Source organism: Eumetopias jubatus, unplaced genomic scaffold (genome assembly GCF_037043125.1).
Source record: "Eumetopias jubatus isolate StellerSeaLion01/CBP00866 unplaced genomic scaffold, mEumJub1_p1.0 scaffold_4, whole genome shotgun sequence".
Classification (NCBI taxonomy): Eukaryota; Metazoa; Chordata; class Mammalia; order Carnivora; family Otariidae; genus Eumetopias; species Eumetopias jubatus.
In genome coordinates, this window is record NW_028274810.1 from 39,054,541 (window position 1) to 39,075,670 (window position 21,130).

Genomic DNA, 21,130 nt, shown 5'->3' on the forward strand with positions numbered 1-21,130 from the left:
TATCAGTATGCTTGAAAATAGCACAAGTGTATTTTTAAAACCTAGATAACAGAATTATTAAGACTAGTTATTATTACTTAATAACAAATTTTCATGTCACTAAGATATTAGTTAATGAGATTCTAGGTATAGACAAATTGAAGTTTGAGCCCCTATAGCAAATAATTCAACCTTTCCAAAGGTTCACCAAAGTGAAAAGAGGGATATCATGTAGTCACACCTTCCCACGGATATTTTCAAAATAAGTGAGGAGAAAATACATATTGCAGTGTGCACAAAATGTACTGAATGCAATGATAGTTTATTCCCTGATGTAATGAAAGTGAACTAGAATATGATGAGTCCCAAGTTCCTCAGCGGTTCTAACCATGTTATTCAATAACTCTCTTGAAATAGAAACAATTGCCTATGTCCCCACCACCCACCCCACAGACTGTCCCTAGGTATGTGCTTTGACCCCACAGAGGGTCCCTAGGTATGTGCCTTGACTGGTAGCAAGAATGGGAGGTGGAAAGGTAGAGGGAAAGATCATTGTGCTTATTCCAGACTAAGGCATGCATGGTCCTTTCCATGGAGCCTTACTTCTAACTGCATGCTGGGAATATGCACTACATTTTTGAGACTCACTTTGCATCTACTGTCCATCTACATTCCATCATTTAGGGAATGAGGCATTGAACAAAAAAAGTAATGCACATACATAGACAACAATACATTTCTTCAAATTCTCATACACACAAGAAACTGTCACTACTTGAGTTGCTGTTAGATCGACATATTAAATACAATGTAATTATGCTCGGAGATAATAGGTTGGGACACCGATAGGTTTAGAAAAGGGAAATTTAAGGATAGAAAATTTACTGAATGGGATTCAGGATGAAAATAGATTAATCTGGTTCCTACATACTTGAGCTTACTTCTATAATCCCAACCAATGTGGAAAGGATCTAGGCTCTGAAATAAGTTTTGTCACCTACTTATTTAGCTTAATTTAATGAAATTGTACCCAAGTTCTAGAAGATTTTTTCCCTTTAAGACAAAAGTCCCTGAATTGTACCCCTACTTTATAAATCTACGTCATGTATTTACTCATCGTGGGCTCTGCGACTAGGGAAATACCTAATTCTTCTGGTCAAGGCAAGGCTGAATGCCAATTTCTTGATTTCTGTTCTGAAACTCTATCATGAAAACCCTGCCTGTTCTTTTATTTGGGCTGTCTAGATAGAATAAAAATCTTCAACACCAATAAAAATAAGTGTACATCTTTTACACTTTACTATTATTATTTTACTATTGCTATTACTATTAACTTTGCTGTTAGCTTTATGAGACATTATCTTCTTGTGCCTGTCCTGGTTCCCTTGATGGCAACTTTACCTCTGTCCCTTATATTCAGGTGTTCTCTAGAGTTTTTGCATGCTCAAACTTCAGAACCTCTGTGAACGACATCATCTATTCACCAGCAACTGTCAACTTTGCGTTTATGTTTGCTTCATCTATACGTTCTTTCACTACTCTTGTGAGTGCCAAATCTGTATAAACAACTGCTTGCTGAACTATTTATTTATACGCAAGCTTGTTTCCAAATAAACTTAAAGAAACTTAAATGGGTAGTGTAACAGCCAAAAATATACTGAACTTAAATTAATAAGAAACATCATGTAGTTATGCTATGAGGTTCATGCTGGCTGTCTACATATGGGCTAAAATTTTGGCCAAAAGTTTTTTTAAATTAATTAATTAATTTGACAGAAAGAGAGCATAAGCAGGCGGAGTGGCAGGCAGAGGGAGAAGGAGAAGCAGGCTCCCCGCTGAGCAGGGAGCCCGATGCGGGGCTCGATTCCAGGACCCTGGGACCATGACCCGAGCTGAAGGCAGACGTTTAACTGAGCCACCCAGGCGCCCCAGCCAGAAGTTTTAAAGGAGCTAGTTCTCCATGTCTAGGGTCGTCCTTTATCGTCCTCGGGCAATTTCAAAACAACAACAGCCTATTTTTGAATCAATTACACAAAATATACCTATCCTACCATAAGAAAACACTGAGGCATGTATTCTTTCTAGCTTCTTGAGGAAAATACCTATTAATTTCAGAACCTCTTTGTACTGACAGAAGTACACTGATGCATATCTGATAGTAAGAGTTAACTCTGTAACTCATCCACTGTAAAACCTCACCTACCCATGCCCATTAACCTAACATTAAATATTGGAAAAAAGTACATATTTACTTTCAGATCTCTAAACCGAAGTGCTAAAAACGTAAGGGCATATAAAGCATCGTTTAAGGCAGCAAACTACCTTGATCAGAATGGGCAGCCTCTCAGAGTAAAGAACATGAACAAAGGGACATCATAAATAACACTGGAAGATGATCTCAGATACAATTTAGCACATCACTTTAAGAAACTAGATTGTACCTGAGTGTGCCGCAGAAACCCAATATTGTTAGCAAAATTCTAATTTCTTATTCATCAAATACTTCAGAATAGTACTAAGGTTTTTTGTTTGTGTTGCTTTCATGAAATCAAAGAGCTAAAACTGTTGCACAATTTTTTAAGGTACCTCACTATAATTATCTTCAAAGAGTCCTAAATCATTATCTCTAATGGTGTTTATTTTATTTTAAGATTTTATTTATTTATTTGTCAGAGAGAGAGAGAGAGAGAAAGCACAAGCAGGGGGAGCGACAGGCAGAGGGAGAAGCAGGCTCCCTGCTCAGCATATGGGACTCGATCCCAGGGCCCTGGGATCATGACCTGAGCCGAAGGCAGATGCTTAACTGACTGAGCCACCCAGGCATCCCTTTTCTTTTCTTTTTTTTAAGATTTTATTTATTTATTTGTCAGAGAGAGAGAGAAAGCGCAAGCTGGTTATTTTATAAAGTATTAAAATACATAGCATTTTAGGGAAGAATTTCATTTCTCACTTTCTCAGATAAGCCATTTGTTGTACTTATAAGACAAGTGTCGTGTCAGTTTCTAATAGATCCTTCGTTTCACACTTTTGAATGAATAGGAAATAGAAAGTGAAGAATGAAAAACAATTATTAATACTTTTACCACCGCCACAAAATTACAAGTGTATTTATTTACTTGACTCTCAGTGCTGAAGTGATAACAGTGAGGGAGGGGGTAAAAAAGCCTTCAAATACAATACAAATATATTTTAATTTCAATGGTATTGAAATTTGTGTTTATCTCCATCATTATAGTTTAGAAATTTAATAGAAAAGTTCAAGTGCTTTTATTTGAGCTTTCTAGAGAGAAATTTTTTTATCTTAAAAAAGTTTCTTTTTTCTACATTATCAAATATCACATTTTCTGACAATTATAAATAGAAAATTTGCTAAATTATTAGGAATATGGTAAAAATAACTTTTACTTTATTTGTAAACACTGAAAGAGTATTTTTCAATAAAAAACAGGGATATACTTAAAAAATGGGGTGCCTGTCTGGTTTAGCTGGTGAAGCATGAGACTCTTGATGAGTTCAAGCCCCACATTGGGCAGAGAGCTTACTTTAAAAAAACAAACAGACAAACAAAAACAAAAACAGGGCATTCAGTCATTATTCAGTAATAATTCAGCAGCAAAAATATTGTCTACATATTTTCTTACAGTTATTTGAATCTGCATACCAGTCAAATATGGCAGACTTCCTTAAAGGTTTATATTCTGACATACGCAGAATGAAGTACTTATAAGCCACCACTACGAAACTCATTTTTAAGTCCTCTTAACATTGTCTTCCTGTCACTAAAATGTTCTTGTTTAGATTATTATTGTGCTGACTAAATAATTATAAGCCACCACTATAATACAACAATTTGAAAATGGGGATTCTACAGCTAATTTTGGAATTAACCCCTTATTTGCACTAATACATCATAAATTGTTTGGAGATTTGGTAACAAGGGTACAGTGAACAACTGTGTTCTTCCACGGAATTTAAATACCCCCAAAATTCTAGTTTCTTTTAAAGTATTATCAAAAATGCAGCCCTGCTTTTATAACATAAGGAAACAATGAAAATAACTTATCTTGTACATTTTCTACAATATGTAATTATATTTAATAGATACAAATATGATTAAGACTTATGCATTTTGTTAAGATACTGGACAATGTATTTAAATGTAGACATCCACAAACAATGATAAGTTACCTACAATGTACAATTCCTCAAGACTGCTCTTCCAGACCCTCTCTGCACCAACGCCTCTGATTTTTGCTTGTCAACTTTGTAAAAACAGGTAATTGCACATAATAATTCTTTACTTCCCACTTCTCTCTGACCTACTCCTAAATACTCATCTAATATCACTACAATTAAACAGTTCAACATGTAAGGAATGGAAAATGGTCCATTATTAGCGGCTGCCTTTATTGATTCATTAGCATGGGCAGTTCCCCAATTTTGAAACACTATGTGCAAATTGTTCTATTACAATTTACTGGAGCACAGAATCTATTCTTCCAAAGAAAGTTAGTTATGTTTTATGGTTTATTTCACAGGCCAGATTCCAAATGCTACACAATCCATTGCGAACTTCTGTTTTAAATTTTAAAAACCTTTCTCAAGTCCCACTTATGCAAATGAGATTTTGCCATAGCTTTTTAATAACTTTAAGAACACTTTAAGAACTGAAATTAAAACATTTTTTAAAAAGATCTTATTTATTTTTTTTAAGTAATCTTAAATGTGGGGCTCAAACTCACAATCCTGACATCAAGAGTCACACATTCTACTGATTGAGCCAGCCAGGTGCCCCCAAAATAAAAACATTTTGATGGAAATCTTTTTAAAAGTATTGTATATGTTCTCTGGTTTCTTAAAAAAAAAATCTTGACCAGTATTAACATTAAAGAAAACTACATAAATGTGCTACTTATAATAAGGCTAACACATATTCTCTGTGAAATCAGAAATTTTACAGCAATTTGTACCCATGTTCTTATGGCATGGATTTTTTAAAAATAGTTTTTCCATTTTTTTTTCTTCATTGCCTCTTATTACCTTTTGATGTTTTCATTTTTCCTACACTAACCAGACCCCAGTCTAGAAAATTTGCTCTTCTACTTTAAGGTACACTAATAAATAAGCTAGAAAGTTAGACAGAATATTGTGTCCAAAGGGGGAAATGAGTCAGGAGAAGAGGGTGAAGGTTCTGAATAGAAAGATGAAGGGTTTTCCTAGTAAACAAAATACGAAAGCAATAATGTATAATAAACTCTGTGATACTTAAACGTTCCTTCAGAGAGTTTCTATGTTCCAAATAACTACATATGCTGGGTATTATTGTATAGTTTGACCATAATTAACCACGATTTTAATATCTTATATATAAGAAAATTTTCATTAAGATGCCAGTGTAGCAAAATTGAGAGAATAAAAAGAGGCCAGGAGTTAGGTGCTCTATATTAAGGCAGAGGAAAAGCAATACCCATCCTCAGCAGTTTTTTGGTATTCTATCTATATGTAGGAAGGCAATTATCCCATTAAGAGATATCATTTACATATTTTAAATTTTATAAACCACTTTCCAACACATTTTTTTTAGAAAATCTTTTTTTTTTTTTTTTTAAGATTTCTTTGAGAGAGAGAGAGACAGAGAGAGAAACAGGAAGGGCAGAGAGAGAGGGAGAGAATATCAAGCAGGCTCAACACTGAGCTCAGAGCCAGACTTGGGCTTGATCTCACAACCCTGAGATATGACCTGAGCTGAAACCAAGAGTCAGACACTCAACCTACTGAGCCACCCAGGTGCCCCTCCAACACATCATTTTAAAAATACAATATTAACCAATGAGATAAATATATGGAAGGAGAGAAAGACAGAAAGCACGCTATATGTTTTCTCAACTTGAGTTTGCTGTTTTGTTTGTTTTTTTAAAGCTAAGTTTCAAGATAATGAGAAGATAAACCACAGACTGATAGGAAATATTTGCCACAGCCCTATCTGATAAAGAATTGTTACCAAAAATATATAAAGAACACTTAAATGAACAATTGATTAAAAATGGGCAACAGTCCTGAACAGACACCTCACCAATGAAGATATACAATGGCGAGTAAGCATATTAAAAAATGTTCAATATGACATGTCATTGGGGAAATGCAAATCAAAGCTATAACATATCACCACATACCTATTAGAATGGCAAAACTACTTTGTATGATACTACAATGGTGGATGCACACTATCATAAATTTGTCAAAACCCATAGAATACACAACACCAAGAATAAACCCTCACATAAACTATGGACTTTGGGTGATAATGAGGTGTCAATGTGGGTTCATCTATGGTAACAAATGAGCCACTGTGATGCAGGATGTTGATAACTGGGGAGGTTGTGCCTATGTAGCAAGAGGAGTATGGTAATTCTGTACTTTCTCTGCTTATTTTTGCTGTAAAAAATATTAATCAAACCATTAAGGACTGTGGTGCCTGGGAGGCTCAGTTGGCTAAGCGACTGACTCTTGATTTTGGCTTAGGTCATGATCTCAGGATTGTGAGATGGAGCCCCATGTTGGGCTCCATGCTCAGCAGGGAGTCGGGTTGAGGATTCTCTCCCTCTCCCTTTGCCCCTCCCCCCAAAATAATAAATAAATCTTTTTAAGATTTTATTTATTTGAGAGAGAGAGTGTGTGTGTGAGCAAGAAAGCATGAGCAGGGAGGAGGGGCAAAGGGAGAGGGAGAAGCAGACTCCCCACTGAATAGGGAGCCTGATGAGGGACTCTATCTCAGGACCCTCGGATCATGACCTCAGCTGAAGGCAGATGCTTAACAAACTGAGCCACCCAGGTGCCCCTAAATAAATCTTTTTAAAAAAATTAAGGACCAATTACTGCCAAAGACCCAGTTAAGCATTCTTAAAGTTACAAAGATATTCTAAAATTCTGCAGACATAAAAAAGAAGATTACATTGGAATATTATTCTTACTCTGTATTTTATGACATATAAAAATCAAAGATAGGTATTACATATTCCTTCTGATATGTCAAACTATATAAAAATGATAGAGATTTAAATGTCCAAAGCTTAAAAGTAGAAATCAACATTAGTAGGTAAAAGCCTCATTCAGTTTAATAAATGGGCTGAGATACGGACTCTATTCATCCACTTTGGAATTATTAAAATAATTTTACCAGTTTGGATGCGGTAGCTAAAATGGAATATTAACAAACAAGTATTTACCTTTGAGTCATAATTTTGAAGGCATCTGGGAGGTAGCAGTCTGTATTCTCCATCTGAAATGGGTCAGCATCACAAATCTTGTCATCTGTCCGACCGTAGTTTGCACTCTCAATCATGATGACATCACTGCCTGGACATCGCAGATCTATAGAGTAACCTTCACAGGATAATTCTCGCCTAACTAACCCGAATGGTAAAGCTGCTCTGCTGAAACCTTAAAAATGAAAGAAAAAAAAGAAAAAAAATTAAAATCAACATATTTATGAAATACATTATTTTAATAAGGCATTTTTCAAGTAATATGATTCATGTCTATATTCAAGAGGTGTCACAAAAATTGTTTTTTAAGTCATCCATTCATACATTTATTAAATAATTCCTTGACTCCTTACTACCTGTCAAGAATTTATTAGTTTTTTAAATATATATCTTTAGCTGAACTATTCACCTGTAAATACAAATTAAAATTACTCAAACAAAATATGTTCTGTATAATCTACTCACAATCAGAAACTAAGTGACTCTTTTTGAGTAAATCCAAAGAAAAATGACCAATTTAATCAATGGATTTATAAATAATGACAAGTTTTACAAATCCAAAATTTAACAACTAATCAAGAAACCATTTAGGCAGTGGAATAAAAGCTGTGATATACACTGACTTTAAGGTCTCATTTAATGTAGACATATTAATTGCTGTTAGTAGCACTATCTTAAAAAATTCTTTTTCTTAGCAGTTCTCCCCCCGCCAAAAAAACGGATACTATTACAATAACATACTCATGGCACAATAGCTTATGTCAATTTATAGACACTTTATTTAAAATTGGCATAAATGGAAGCATGCAGCAGTTGGGCATTCAAAGGCACCAGCACAGCTCCAATCGTGTCCAACAAGCTGAAATAACCCAGGAAGGGCAAAATTTGTCTAAGTGTCACTTTTGTCATCTAGAGAACCGAGATGAAACACCTGTGATGTGACTTTTCCTACCTGTGTGACTCTAAAATAAGATCATGTACATAACAGTGCTCAATTAAAAGCGCTATATGAATTTAAGTGTGGTGTATTAGAAAAAGTATAGACAACTTCTGTTCATGAGTGCTGAAAAAGATTCCCAGATGGGAGAAAAGATTAGAATTTTAAGTTTTCAACCAGGGGACTCATGAAGTAGTAACACAGCACAGGACACAGGGTAAACACAAAGAAAGCCAGAAGTATGTGCGAGTGAAGTCCATCCTCACTGTGCCGGTGTTCCACCCATGGTTAGCTACCACTATCAAAAACTTCAACATTACCTCAATTTTGTATTTCAATTTTCTAACCTGTCACCATCTCAAGCATTCCTGTTATAAAAACTAGCAATAATTTTAGTATTTCTTCTTATCTCTATCCTTTTAATTACTCTGCATCACATAAATTCTCCTTTGTGTCCCTTCTATAGAAAAAAACCTGACATTCAGAAGGAAACAGTTCCAAGTTATGAACTTCAAGTTCATAAAACCGAGTTACATCCAGGTCAATCCAATGCCAAAATCTGTTCTCTTTAACTGTATCATACAATGCCTCTCACTAATTCAATGGAAAAAAGTCACCTGGTAAAACATGCACCTTCTTTCTAACAGACAAATAATCCTTCAGAAGGGTGACTGGGTTACACTTTGATATGACTTAAAAATCACCAATTCTCAGACATGGCTGAGCTCTCAGTTCTACTGAGAAAACTAAAGGTGTAATTGGAATGAAAAGAGCAGAAAAGGACGCAACCTGGAGAACAGAAATATTCAGAGGATTGCGGCCCACCCCAAACTTGGGAGGTTTTTACTAAGAAGGTTTATGGTCTTATGAGATTACTACAAGTATGTGGAGAGGTGCTCTATGAAGAAGGAATACAGAAATGGAGCTAGACAGGAGCTCCTGGGTGGCTGAGTTGGTTAAGGGTCAGACTTCGGCTCAGGTCATGATCTCAGGGTCCTGGAATTGAGCCCCACCTCAGGCTCGGCCCTCTGTGGGGAGTCTGTTTCTCCCTCTTCCTCTGCCCCTCCCCACTACCCACCCCCAACTCGTGCTCTCTCTCAAATAAATAAATAAAATCTTTAAAAAAAATAGAGCTAAACAAATGTCAAGACAGATATAAGCCAACCTTTTAAAAAGTTTATTTGTGAAAGTTCATAAATAAACTTTTACACGTTTATTATTGCTTTCTTCTGTTTCCTGATACTGTACTAAACTGATTTTATAATTCAACTTAAACTAGTGGGGTTTTTTTACTACTATTCTTATATTTGTTTCTGTAGAAAATACACTTTAAGGGGGCGCCTGGGTGGCTCAGTCAGTTAAGTGTCTGCCTTCGACTCAGGTCATGATCCTGGAGTTCCAGGCCCCATGCTCCCTGCTCAGCAGGGAATCTGCTTCTCCCTCTGTCCGCCCCCCACCCCGCGCTCTCTCAAATAAATAAAAAAAAATATGCTTTAGAGCTTCACTTACTTCAATGGCAAAAGCTCTGTGGGAATTCAAACAAGCAACATACAAAATTTTGAAGCACAGACGATTTTAAAGGCAGAGATATTTTTGTAATTATAAATCCTTAATAAATGAGAATAAATCATATTATTAGAAAATACTGTGACTGTTAGAACACATTATTAGAAGATTGTCTTGGAGCCATAATTCACAACTTGTCAAAAATATAGGATTGAGGGGCACCTGGGTGGCTCAGTCGTTAAGCATCTGCCTTCGGCTCAGGTCACGATCCCAGGGTCCTGGGATCCCCTGGGATCGAGCCCCGCATCGGGCTCTCTGCTCGGCGGGAAGCCTGCTCCTCCCTCCCCCACTCCCCCTGCTTGTGTTCCCTCTCTCGCTGTGTCTCTCTCTGTCAAATAAATAAAATCTTAAAAAAAAAGTATTAAAAAAATAAAAAAATATAGGATTGATTATGAAGCACTGTGGTTTTTAAAATAATCCCTTAATTTTTGTTGTTCTTGATAGTTTGCAGGATTACAGTTATGGTTCTAAGTTAATTTTCCTCTGCCTTTGAAAGATATTTAAGAATTGTATTGTTGAGTGTCCTACTGTTTTGGTAATTCAGAGAGAGGATTTTTAAACCTTGGCCATAGTCATACAAACAGGTAAAGTAAGAAAAGGAAAAGGAGAGAAAGATCAGTATACTTTAATAATTTAGATTTCTAATGTAGAATCTTCTGGAGAAGAGAGATCATGGTACTTATGCTTTCACTGCAGAGAACTGAATGAGTTCTTAATAGTGAATATTGCCTTATTAAATGCTACAGTGTCTATTGTTTCGAATCATAAGTGTTCTCCTTTATAAATTCTTGCCCTCTCCCCTCTGTTTCCATTGAACTTTATACATCTTCACTAAAGTGCTTATTATTACTATACAGTACTATGCATATTCATTTTTAATTTGTATCTTCCCTGCTAGACTATGATGATAGAGTTCTTAGTTATAATTCCAATGCCTAGGTGGGTACATGACACATAATTCTAACCAGTATTGTCAAACCAAAGCTAAATCAAACTAGTGTTTGTTAAAACCATAAAAAATTGCAATTTTCCCCCTCCTTAATACCTATTTCCTTGGGTAATAGAAATAAAAACAGTTAGCATTTAGAAACAGATAATCCACTTAAAATCAATGAAAATGATATGCCATCCTCAAAAAAGAAAAAAAATTCTACCAATTTATTATTTTCTAGGTACTGCTGGTTCATTAGTGTTTCTCACAAAGACAGCTAACATGTTTATGAACTTTAATTTATTTAAACCCTGTTTTTCCAATCAGAAATACAAAAATTCAAATAGGGACACAGAAAAGTTATTATAATAGCTAACATTTACATACCAATTAATACGTTCTGGCACTGTGCTAAATGCTTTATATGGATCACTTTTTTTATGCTAAGCAACATCATCAACAACAAAAAACAATGGAGTAGGTTACTATTATAATACCAACTTTACAGAGTATGAAACCAAGACATAAAGTTCAGAGTCTCAAGGATTACTATGAGTTTGACTATAATGCACACAGGGTTCTCAGACTTCTGAGCTCATGCTCTTCTTAGTGGCCACAAACAGAAAAGGATTGTGTGCCTTCTCAAGCCACCTTATTGATAATAATTTTATAAATTTTCACGCAGTCTGAAATCCACCAATGTATATTAGTAAATGTGACAGGACACAATTATGGGAAAGGGTCACAAAACATATAGATAATAATGAAAATTATATTTTTGGAAATGTAGTGTAGTGTGCCATAAATATAAAAAGAACACAATCTACGCTGTTCAAATATGAACACATGGCAAGAGTACGGAATACTGAAGTATGTGTGTCTGGGTCAGCCTTGCGAATATGGCTTAGGTCATTTTATGTTTCTGGGTTTTAATTTCTTTTTCTGAAGAATTAAAGTCCTTTCAAAGTTGCATCAAATTTCATCAATCTATGATTATAAATAGGCAACCTCCTTTTTATCAGGTAACACATGCTATTCTAACATTTTCAAGTGATTACCAAGTAATATATTACTTGCTCTATTTCTTTAAAATATAAGCATACACAAGAAGGCTAACATGGATATGTTATGGCACAACCATGTAGCTTATACAGTACTTTCAAGGTAATTCTCGAAAGCACGTGTGATGACCAGGCAGCCAGGGTTCACACAAATAATAAGTAGACATCTTCCTGGATAAACTATTTTAATCAAAGACAGTGAAAGGGATAAAATAAACATGGGTCAATCATGGTAATCACAAGAAAAATTTACATAATTTTTTAGAAAAATGTAAATTGCTGTGCCTTCTTTTTGAATTTTTAAAATTCAACATTTCACTAAGAAAACGTGATGAAAAAAGGGAACAAATTTTATTCCTAAATACATTTATTTGCTCCTTTATTTATATTACATTAATAACTTACTATATTGAATCACAGAAATAAATCATCACAGGTATGGCTACTATTTCTTAAACACACTTTCTTCCTTTGTATATTATGTAATTCTTAACTGTTTAAGTGGGTATTTTTAGGACTTTTTTTTTTTTAAGTCACTTGCCAGGACTATATAATTGATTCCCAAACATGATTTTGCATCAGAGTCAGCTGGTAAATGTTTTTAAAAAGATCTTCAAGCCCTAATCCAGACCTACTGAATCACAATCTCTGGGTTCAGATAAAGCTGGGTATCTGTATTTGGGAAGGAAAATGTTAATTTATTTGCAACACACTGATATGATAACTAGTAAGTGCCAAGAATTTCTCCAAGGCCTTTTTAAAATAGTTTTTATTTCTCTATTGAGATTACATATTTATTAAGTCATTGACATCATATTTCCTCTTAATTCTCTAATATACTTGTAGCTTTACTTATTTACTCTTTGAACATATTCATAATAGCCACTTCGAAATTTTTATCTGTTAAATCTAACATCTGGGCCCACATTAGATACAGTTTCTATTGAATGTGTTTTCTCCTGATTATGGGTCAATTTCCTTGTTTCTCAGCATATCTTATAAATTTTTTGTTGTTGAAAACTAGACATTTTAAATAATATTCTGTTAGCAACTGCGGATCCGGATTTTCTTTCCCAGAGAATTGCTGCTTCTGTAATATTTTAGTATCTTGACTGGATTTAACCTACAGAATCTAGCCTGGGGCTGCAATCTCTGCTCACTATTGTTATACTAATTCTAGTTTTTATTTTCTAGCCTGGCTTTCTAGGGATCGCGTCGGTCTGCATAGCTTAGTGATCAGCCAATGAAAGCACCATGAACCCGTAACACGGTCTCCACCCTCTGCTGATTGGTTGTGTGTGTGTGTGTGTGTGTGTGTGTGTGTGTGTGTGTGTGTGTGTGTGTGTGTGTGTGTGTGTTGAGCGTGATCAAAGTTCAGGCAGTTTTCAAGTCAGCCTTGGTTATTTACTTTCTGCCAACTCCTCTCACATCTCTTTGGCATGTGTGTAGCTTCCCACTTAGTCAAGAATGCATAGAGAACTTTTGGCTCTTTCATTTCAAAGATTTCCTGGGTTTGTTTCAGACTGGCCCTCCAATCTCCCCAACAGGGACCACAATCTCAGGCTAGCAGAGCTGTGAGTCTTTCCCATCTGTTTTCCACAGTGTTTACTACTTTTATTGGCAACACTGCTGGGCACGGGTTTCCATCCTCCACTCCAAATCAAGCCAGCTCTCTCTGGCAGCAGTCACTGACTTTCAAGGCCAGCCTTGCCCTAATGAAACTACCACAAAGATTTAGCTAAGGAGTGGAGGGTAGGAGCAACCCCAGGCTAGAAGACTTTGAACTTCCACTGTTCATATCAGAAGTTCTATAGCTTTTCATAAATAAATGCTTCCCAATTTCTTATTTGGCTCTGGTTAATTTCCAGAGCCCTAAATGGTTGTGGTTCACAATTTTGTTCAGTTTTATACTTCTTTTGGGAGAGGATTTGCCACCCTCTTCACCCCATCATCTCCAGAAATTAGTCTAAGGACTTTACGAATATTTACTGACTAAAATGCTCAAAACAACCATACTGACTAGGTGGTATTACTATTATCACCATTTTACAGAGGAAGAAACTGAGGCACAGAAAAATTACTTTTTCCATCATCATACCATCCAGTAAGAATGAAATCAAGGTTTGAGATACATTAATGCAGCTCCCAAGTTCATATCCTTAAATGTTACTTTAATGCCTCTTCAGTTAGAAGCAGGTTTGCAGACCCTTGTTGCAGAGGACATAGTTAATAAGGTGTCCTGGGTGCTTTCCAGTCTTAGGGGAAGAAGAACAAGAAAGGAGGTAATAGTGAAAGCCAAGCTTTCAATGAACCTGTCCAATCAACATAATCAACATAAAGAAATTCCCAAATTAAAGCCCTTTAATCGTACTATTACTATGTCATTTATTCTAAGTTGTACTTTCAATCTATTTCTATTTCAACAAAGAAAAAAGAAAGCATCCCAACAAACAAAGTGTAATCCAATCCATCTTGCGGCCCTGACAATCGAAGAAAAAACTTGTGGGAGGCCCTGTGAGCAAAAAATCAATACTGCAGCTTTGTGCTGTGCAAATGTGAATACCGCCAAATAGCGGTGCTTAGAGTAAAATGAACTGTTTTGCTCCATTTTCTCCACTCTGAACAAATGATTTTGAAAAGACAGGTTTTTCCCCCCCCAAGCTATAAAATGTCAAACAATAACTCTCTGTGCTTTAGGCTAGTGATTGGAATAAATACCTCCTGGTAACAGGTGCAGTGACTTAGCACTGAAATCATTCACATTCGGAGGATAACTCCCAATAAACAGATGCACCGCTTTGAGATGGAAATTTGTTAAGACCAGAATTGAAATTGTCATTGGATTTTGCATCATATGAGCATTTTTGCAAGAATATATGCTACTCTCGCAACAGTATATTCTGCCACAAGTTTATACTTGTGATAAACTTTAGGCACTTAATTATGAAAACTTTATTTTTCTAACATTGTCTCCATTCAGTTTGCCCTTTACATACATTTCTGTAAAATCACACATTCTTATAAAAGTCTTATTAAGCTGTAATATAAAAACATCAACTTTTCTGGTACTGTTTTTCTTAATGACTTTGAACTAAACCCTGTCATGGACGCTAATGCTCATGCTGTCCAGGGTCCCGGTAAGCACCATGCCTTCTGATTATCAAGGACCTCTACGGAACTGAGGCTGTGACTTCAAGCTCTACTGAAACAATTAATGCAAGCCACAGTCTACTGTGAGTGTTGGCATATTGAAATCTGATTTATTTCTGTTTATATATGTTAATGAGATTTTTTTTTCCTAAAATGGAAATGAGAATAAAATACTTAATGAGGAGGGGACATGATTTCAACCAGGCTGATCTACAGCTTACAAGCTTCCAGAAAACTTTTTTCCATTTCATTTTAGTTTAGATGAAAAGAAAACGTCAAAAATAAGCCTAAAAGATAACTTACTTCACTAATGGTTCAACATTTCTATTGCTCTCTGAATATTCATGACGTCATCAAAACAAAATTTTAAAAATCAAGGATGTATAAAAAAGCTTTTGTTGGTAGAGGCACCTGGCTGGCTCAGTCGATAGAGCATGTGACTCTTCATCTTGGGGTCCTAAGTTCAAGCTTGATGTTGGGTGGAGAGTTTACTTTAAAAATGAATAAAATTTAAAAACTTCTTTGTATATGAAAAGGCAATGTGTTAAAAACTCATTTCACATAAGTTTACAGATTATCACTCTATTGTTTTAGTTATTCTATTAGTCCATTTAAGAAATAACTTTTACCAATCTACTCCTAAAACATCTAATATTTTTATGTTTATTAAAATATAGTTCTTTTAACCTATCCATCTTACGTGAGGAAACTAAAACTGCCATGCAGAGAGTACAAAAAACTTTCACCTTTGAACTTATTTTCATGCTAAGAATAAAGAAAATAAAGCAATGCAGTGTCATTTTCTAGCATAAGCACGTTGGCTTTGAAAATGTAGCAATTTTTGTTAAGTAAACTTGGTTATTAGCATGAAACACAAATCAAATCCTCACAGAAAAATAAAGTTCTTGTAAAAGAAAGTGTTCAAATAAGATCGTGAAACTACAAAATAATCATCTCAACATTTATAAATGAAATGCCTTAGATTCTTGTCATTTTGGCTTACAAGCTGTTTTTTTAGGGGGAGGATATATTTTATTTTATTTTTTTAAAGATTTTATTTGTTTATTTGACAGATAGAGACACAGCGAGAAAGGGAACACAAGCAGGGGGAGCGGGAGAAGGAGAAGCAGGCTTCCCGCTGAGCAGGGAGCCCGATGCGGGGCTCGATCCCAGGATCCTGGGATCATGATCTGAGCCCAAGGCAGGTGCTTAACAACTGAGCCACACAGGTGCCCCGGGGAGGATATATTTTAAATTATGAGACATTTTAAACAAAAAAAATTTAAGAAGTATATTTATAGCTTTCTTACTTATATCCAACTTCTATCCAAAACACTATGATTTACATTGGAAAAATCCTAACAAATAAATGTGGAATAAAAAAAATAATACATAATTAAATCCAATTATACAAACAACAAAAGGGAAAAGAAACCTTTATCTTTGGGACTTGCTAAGAGTAACAAAATTCTGGACATTTTGTACACTCAAGGTAAAAGTACTTTTCTAATGCCGTCAGCTATTAGGTTCAATTATTACCACTTGTGAAAAGCCTCTAGATATTTTAAGGAGAAAAGTATGCATTATGAGTCCTTCAAAACATTTTGGGATTAAATTCCTTATTAAAAAGAAATTGATCTTTCCCACTTAAAACTTTGTAAATTATCTTCCACTGATTAAGTCACAAGTGCCACTAAAATACAGCAATTTAGTTATATAATACTATCAGTTTAATATTAAGACCTAAAATAAAAATTCCTGATAAGCATGTCTATTAAAATAATACATGCCACATGAAGAGATGTCTTTAATTGTTTCAACAAAAGCTATAACTTCTTCAAATTTCAGAAATACAGGATACTTTAATTCTGATCTACTTCTTAAAGAAATTAGTGAATTTTGTATTAAGCCTCAATATTACCCTTACTACTCACTGCCTATGTTTAAACTATTCCCTCTGTATAGAATATTCTACTCATTTTTCTCTTAGGCAACAATTACTCTCCAAACTCCTATCAGGCCTTCTCCAACAATGGGGAAAAGAGAATCTGAGCTCAGGTTTTGGGTCATCTGTTTTCTTTCTTCCAAAAAGTAAATATTTACTGTACACGTACTATGTACCTAGCACTCTTCTAGACATTGAGAAATAACAGTGAAGAAACATGACAATGACCCCTGTGCCTGGGCAATTTACAGGGGTAGTGAGTTCTCCTTGAGGTAAGGTATCACATCTATCTAGTTTACCATTATAATGCCAAAACCTAACAGTCAGTTGACAGTGCTCTCTTTATAGAGGGCATGAAATAAAGATATATTAAATAAATGGATGTATGAATGAAGTGAATGAACAATTATGAGCTCCTCTGTCAGAGGAGGCAACATGCTTCTAACAGTCTCCTTACTTAATATTCCTCCCCTACTGAACTCTGAGCTACTCAACAGAAAAAAGTGAATCCTATTTACTTTTGTATCCTTGGTTTCCAGCACAATGCATAACACACAACAGGCATTCAATTTTTACTTAATTTTATTTTGTGCTGTATTTTATACCTTAATTCCTCATACAAAAAGATGTCAAATATTCCTAGAAACATAAAATGAAGTTTTTATAAGGGAAAAAAAACATACACCACAACTGTATCTTTTTATATATGTTAAGATGTTTAAAAAATCCAGGTATCAGAAAATAAAAAATATAAATGTAACAAAGATGACATCTTCACTAGAGTCCCCAAATCAGTGGACCTCAACTATGAAATGCACCCTTAAATCACCATCTGCTGGAGTTCACAATCATCCAGGAATCTACATAAAAACATTACAGAATAACAAATTTATCCCTCTCTTTCCTCTACCCCAGTAAATAGGAAACACTCTTTACATTTATTACTTTTTATAACTAGTTAGAACCAGTTTAACATTAAGAAGTTACTATCAGAAATGCAATTCTCAAATCATTCATATTGGATTATCCAATTAAAAAATCTTAAATAATTCTGTGTAATTTATTCACTGACAACAAAATCGCAGAATAAGTAACAAAACAACAATTCCATCCTCTCCTCAGGTACAACAATTCATTTCTACTTTCACATTGATTAATATAACTTTCTAACAATTTTATTTCTCTTACTATTCTGTTATAAACTTCATAGCAACTCCCACCCCACCAAGTCTCAAGTGTTTGTTCTTAAAAGCAGTGAAACAAGAAGCAAAAATGCAAAACTGTGATTTTTCCCTCATTCAGTGACTTACCCCAAGCCATACTAGCTAAGATTCTATTCCTTTCCTGTCACTGTATTAGTCTGACAAATAAAACTATTTAGGGAGAAGCCCTCATTTAAAGTACTCCCCAGATAGGTCTCCCAAATCAAGGAGAGTCAACATTTGGATTCTGAGTCTTTTTGTTAATGTTATGTGTATTAAAACATAATCAATATTTTTAAATGCAAAAAAAAAAAAGCCACACAAAAAACTACTAGTCATTATTTCATTCTTTAAAAGGTACATTTAAGTAGAATCAAAGAGGGACAACAATGTAAATGAATATAAGATTTCCATGTCAATTACCTTCATTTGAAAACAATAAACTCTATAAAGCCTTGAAGAAGTTACCTGTGTAACAACTGGCTTCCTCATTAAAGGTATCTAATAAGGGGGCCAAATTAATTCTAAAACTTATTTGAGTTAACTACATTGAAACTGCACTGAAACCACCCACTCATTTCTCTCAATCCCAAACAGCAATCCAAAGGTAATCACATTCAACCACAGGTGACTCAAACAAGTGTCCTAGAAGGAAAAGGCATTATATCGCCCTATACATTCCTATGAAGTATTTATTTCTCACTTCAGGTAGGAAAGATTAATGCAGCCTGAAACCAGTCTCAACTGCCATCTTGACTTTTCACATACTGTCACCCACACTAACACTTCGATCATTTAAAAAGTGTCAGCCATTTAACGTTTTCCCACTGAAGAAGGGAGAAATTTCATGTCTTTCCTCTACATGCTGTAAAAGGTACTCTTCTTTCCCTAAAACTTCACAGGACTCTTGAAAGTTAGAACTTTTTTTTTTTTTTTTTTACTGAACACAGTAATACTATGGAAGATGATAGAAATGCTTTTCTGTTAGGAATGAGAAAGGATCTTCCAACAAGGTCCTAGGGGAAAAAATGCTTACTGCAGTACCTTCCCACCTCAAAAAAAGCTACTCATGACACCAAAGTTGATTTTTAAAATTTCCTACCTTTTTCTCTTAAATAATGCTTAAAATTGTATTCTAAATTATGCTACATACATGAATTTCTTTTTTTAAAAATTTTATGTATTTATTTTAGAGAGACAGAGTGCATGCACACATGGGGGGAGGAGCAGAGGGAGAGGGACAAGTTGACTCCCCCTGATGCAGGGCTTGATCCCAGGACCCTGAGATCATGCCCTGAGCCGAAATCCAGTCCAACGCTTAACGGATTGAGCACCCAGGTGCCCCTACGTGATTTTTTTTTTAACTGAAATTCGGGACTCTCACTCCTAACATGTAGAATCCTTTGTAGCTGAAGGTTATTTTTATCTCATGAACAACGTGGAAAGATAAATTTCTAAAGGATATATGGAGCTCATGGAAACAACTAATCAAGTGGCTAATACAATCTATAAGAAACAAAATTACTCCAGTGAACTATTATGCTATTACTTTTTTCAATGAATGTTCCTGGACAAATTAAAAACTGCAAAATGACAAAATGAGTGAAATTAAATGCAGTAGTGAGCCCATTTTATGAGCTTTACTTCAAAATGCAAACTCAAAATAATCAAAAGCACCACTAAATGAAAATTGCATTTGTAATGTTATCTCTTACTAACATCTTTGGCAGCCTCACCCAAACACTTTATTGCTCATTCATTCATCCATTATGTATTTGTGTCTCTAGCACATTCGAATTCCTTCATTAGAATATTTTGGAATAAGCACAAGAAACTAACAACTCTCAGATTGGAGGCAATTCCACTACTTCTACAAACTACAGAAAGCCCACACAGTCGTAAAAGTCTTCCCTGAGGTAAAGAGATGACTTATAGAAGTACTCACTCCCCTACTAACTCTGATGCTATGAGTTAAAACAGAAACAGCTTCCCAAAATGCTATGAAGGTTGTCAAATAATTCCTTAAATGACAATATCACTGAGTTCATGGTTGGTTTTGGTGTTATTATTTTTGTGTTGGGCTGTTGAGGTTTGTTCAATTTTTAATGAAAGATGAGGTTTTAAAGAACACACAGACTATTCTCAAATATGAGTCACCAGAACATTCAGGGAGGGAAGCAAGGAGGAAGAGAGAGAGGTAACTTTAACCCGACATTGTAAAGTTATAAAATGTTGCTTTAAAAAAGAAATACCACTACTTTTCTGCAGAGTTAAAATTACATCCTTTCTCATATTTAACTGCCAAACCAAACATCAAGGGAACTAAGAAACAGCATGGTAGTAGATCCAACAGCACAGGCCCTGCCCCTCCATATATAGCCCATTGTTGTCTTTCATACTTGCTCCCTACAGGTACCAACAGTGCAGAGACAACAGGGCAGTTCCAACTTCTGGACTCAGACATTCTAACAAATTACAAGGAATGGCAGGAAAATGGCTCTAAGAAACCCTGTTTGAACCAGTGCTGCTATGCCCTGGTGTACTACTCTAATGCCGCTTCCCTGGTACTTAAAATGTTTATTTCCCTTGGGGGCACCTGGGTGGCTCAGTCGATTAAGTGTGTCTGACTTCGGCTCAGGTCATGATCTCCAGATCCTGGAATGGAGCCCCAGCAGCGTCGGGCTCCACACTTAGCCGGTAGTCTGCTTCTCCCTCTCCCTGTGCCCCTCCCCCTGCCTGTGCTCTCTCTGTCTCTCTCTCAAATAAATAAACTCTAAAAAAAAAAAAGTTTATTTCCCTTTGCAACCTCAAATACTTGTCATTTCACCCTTATGAAGCTGAAGTTTTACCAGATTTTAAAAAAAGTCCCTTCTATTCAAGGCAAAAAAACAAAAGAAAAAAGAAAAGGAAAAGAAAAACACAAGAGCTTGATAAGAATCTCAAAAACAAGCCGTGCTTCTTATCAGAAAATGAGAGTAAATTTAGGTGAATCTGATTTATAATGACAACAGGAATGTTTCAGAAAATTACATCTCCCAAGATAAACTGTCTAAACAAATAATCAAAGGTTAAATACTTTATATAAGCAGTGCTT

At 35.2% G+C, this 21,130-nt stretch overlaps 1 protein-coding gene across 13 annotated transcripts in view; it reads right to left on the reverse strand.

Moving 5' to 3' along the window:
- Positions 1-21,130, reverse strand: part of ADGRL2 (adhesion G protein-coupled receptor L2) — a 150,472-nt gene that overhangs the window by 75,894 nt on the left and 53,448 nt on the right. For all 13 annotated transcript variants that reach the window (XM_088022958.1, XM_088022955.1, XM_088022956.1 and 10 more), the window contains exon 2: positions 7,206-7,419. In XM_088022958.1, coding sequence (XP_087879084.1) covers positions 7,206-7,419 — 214 coding nt within the window. The remainder of the gene's footprint in view (positions 1-7,205; positions 7,420-21,130) is intronic.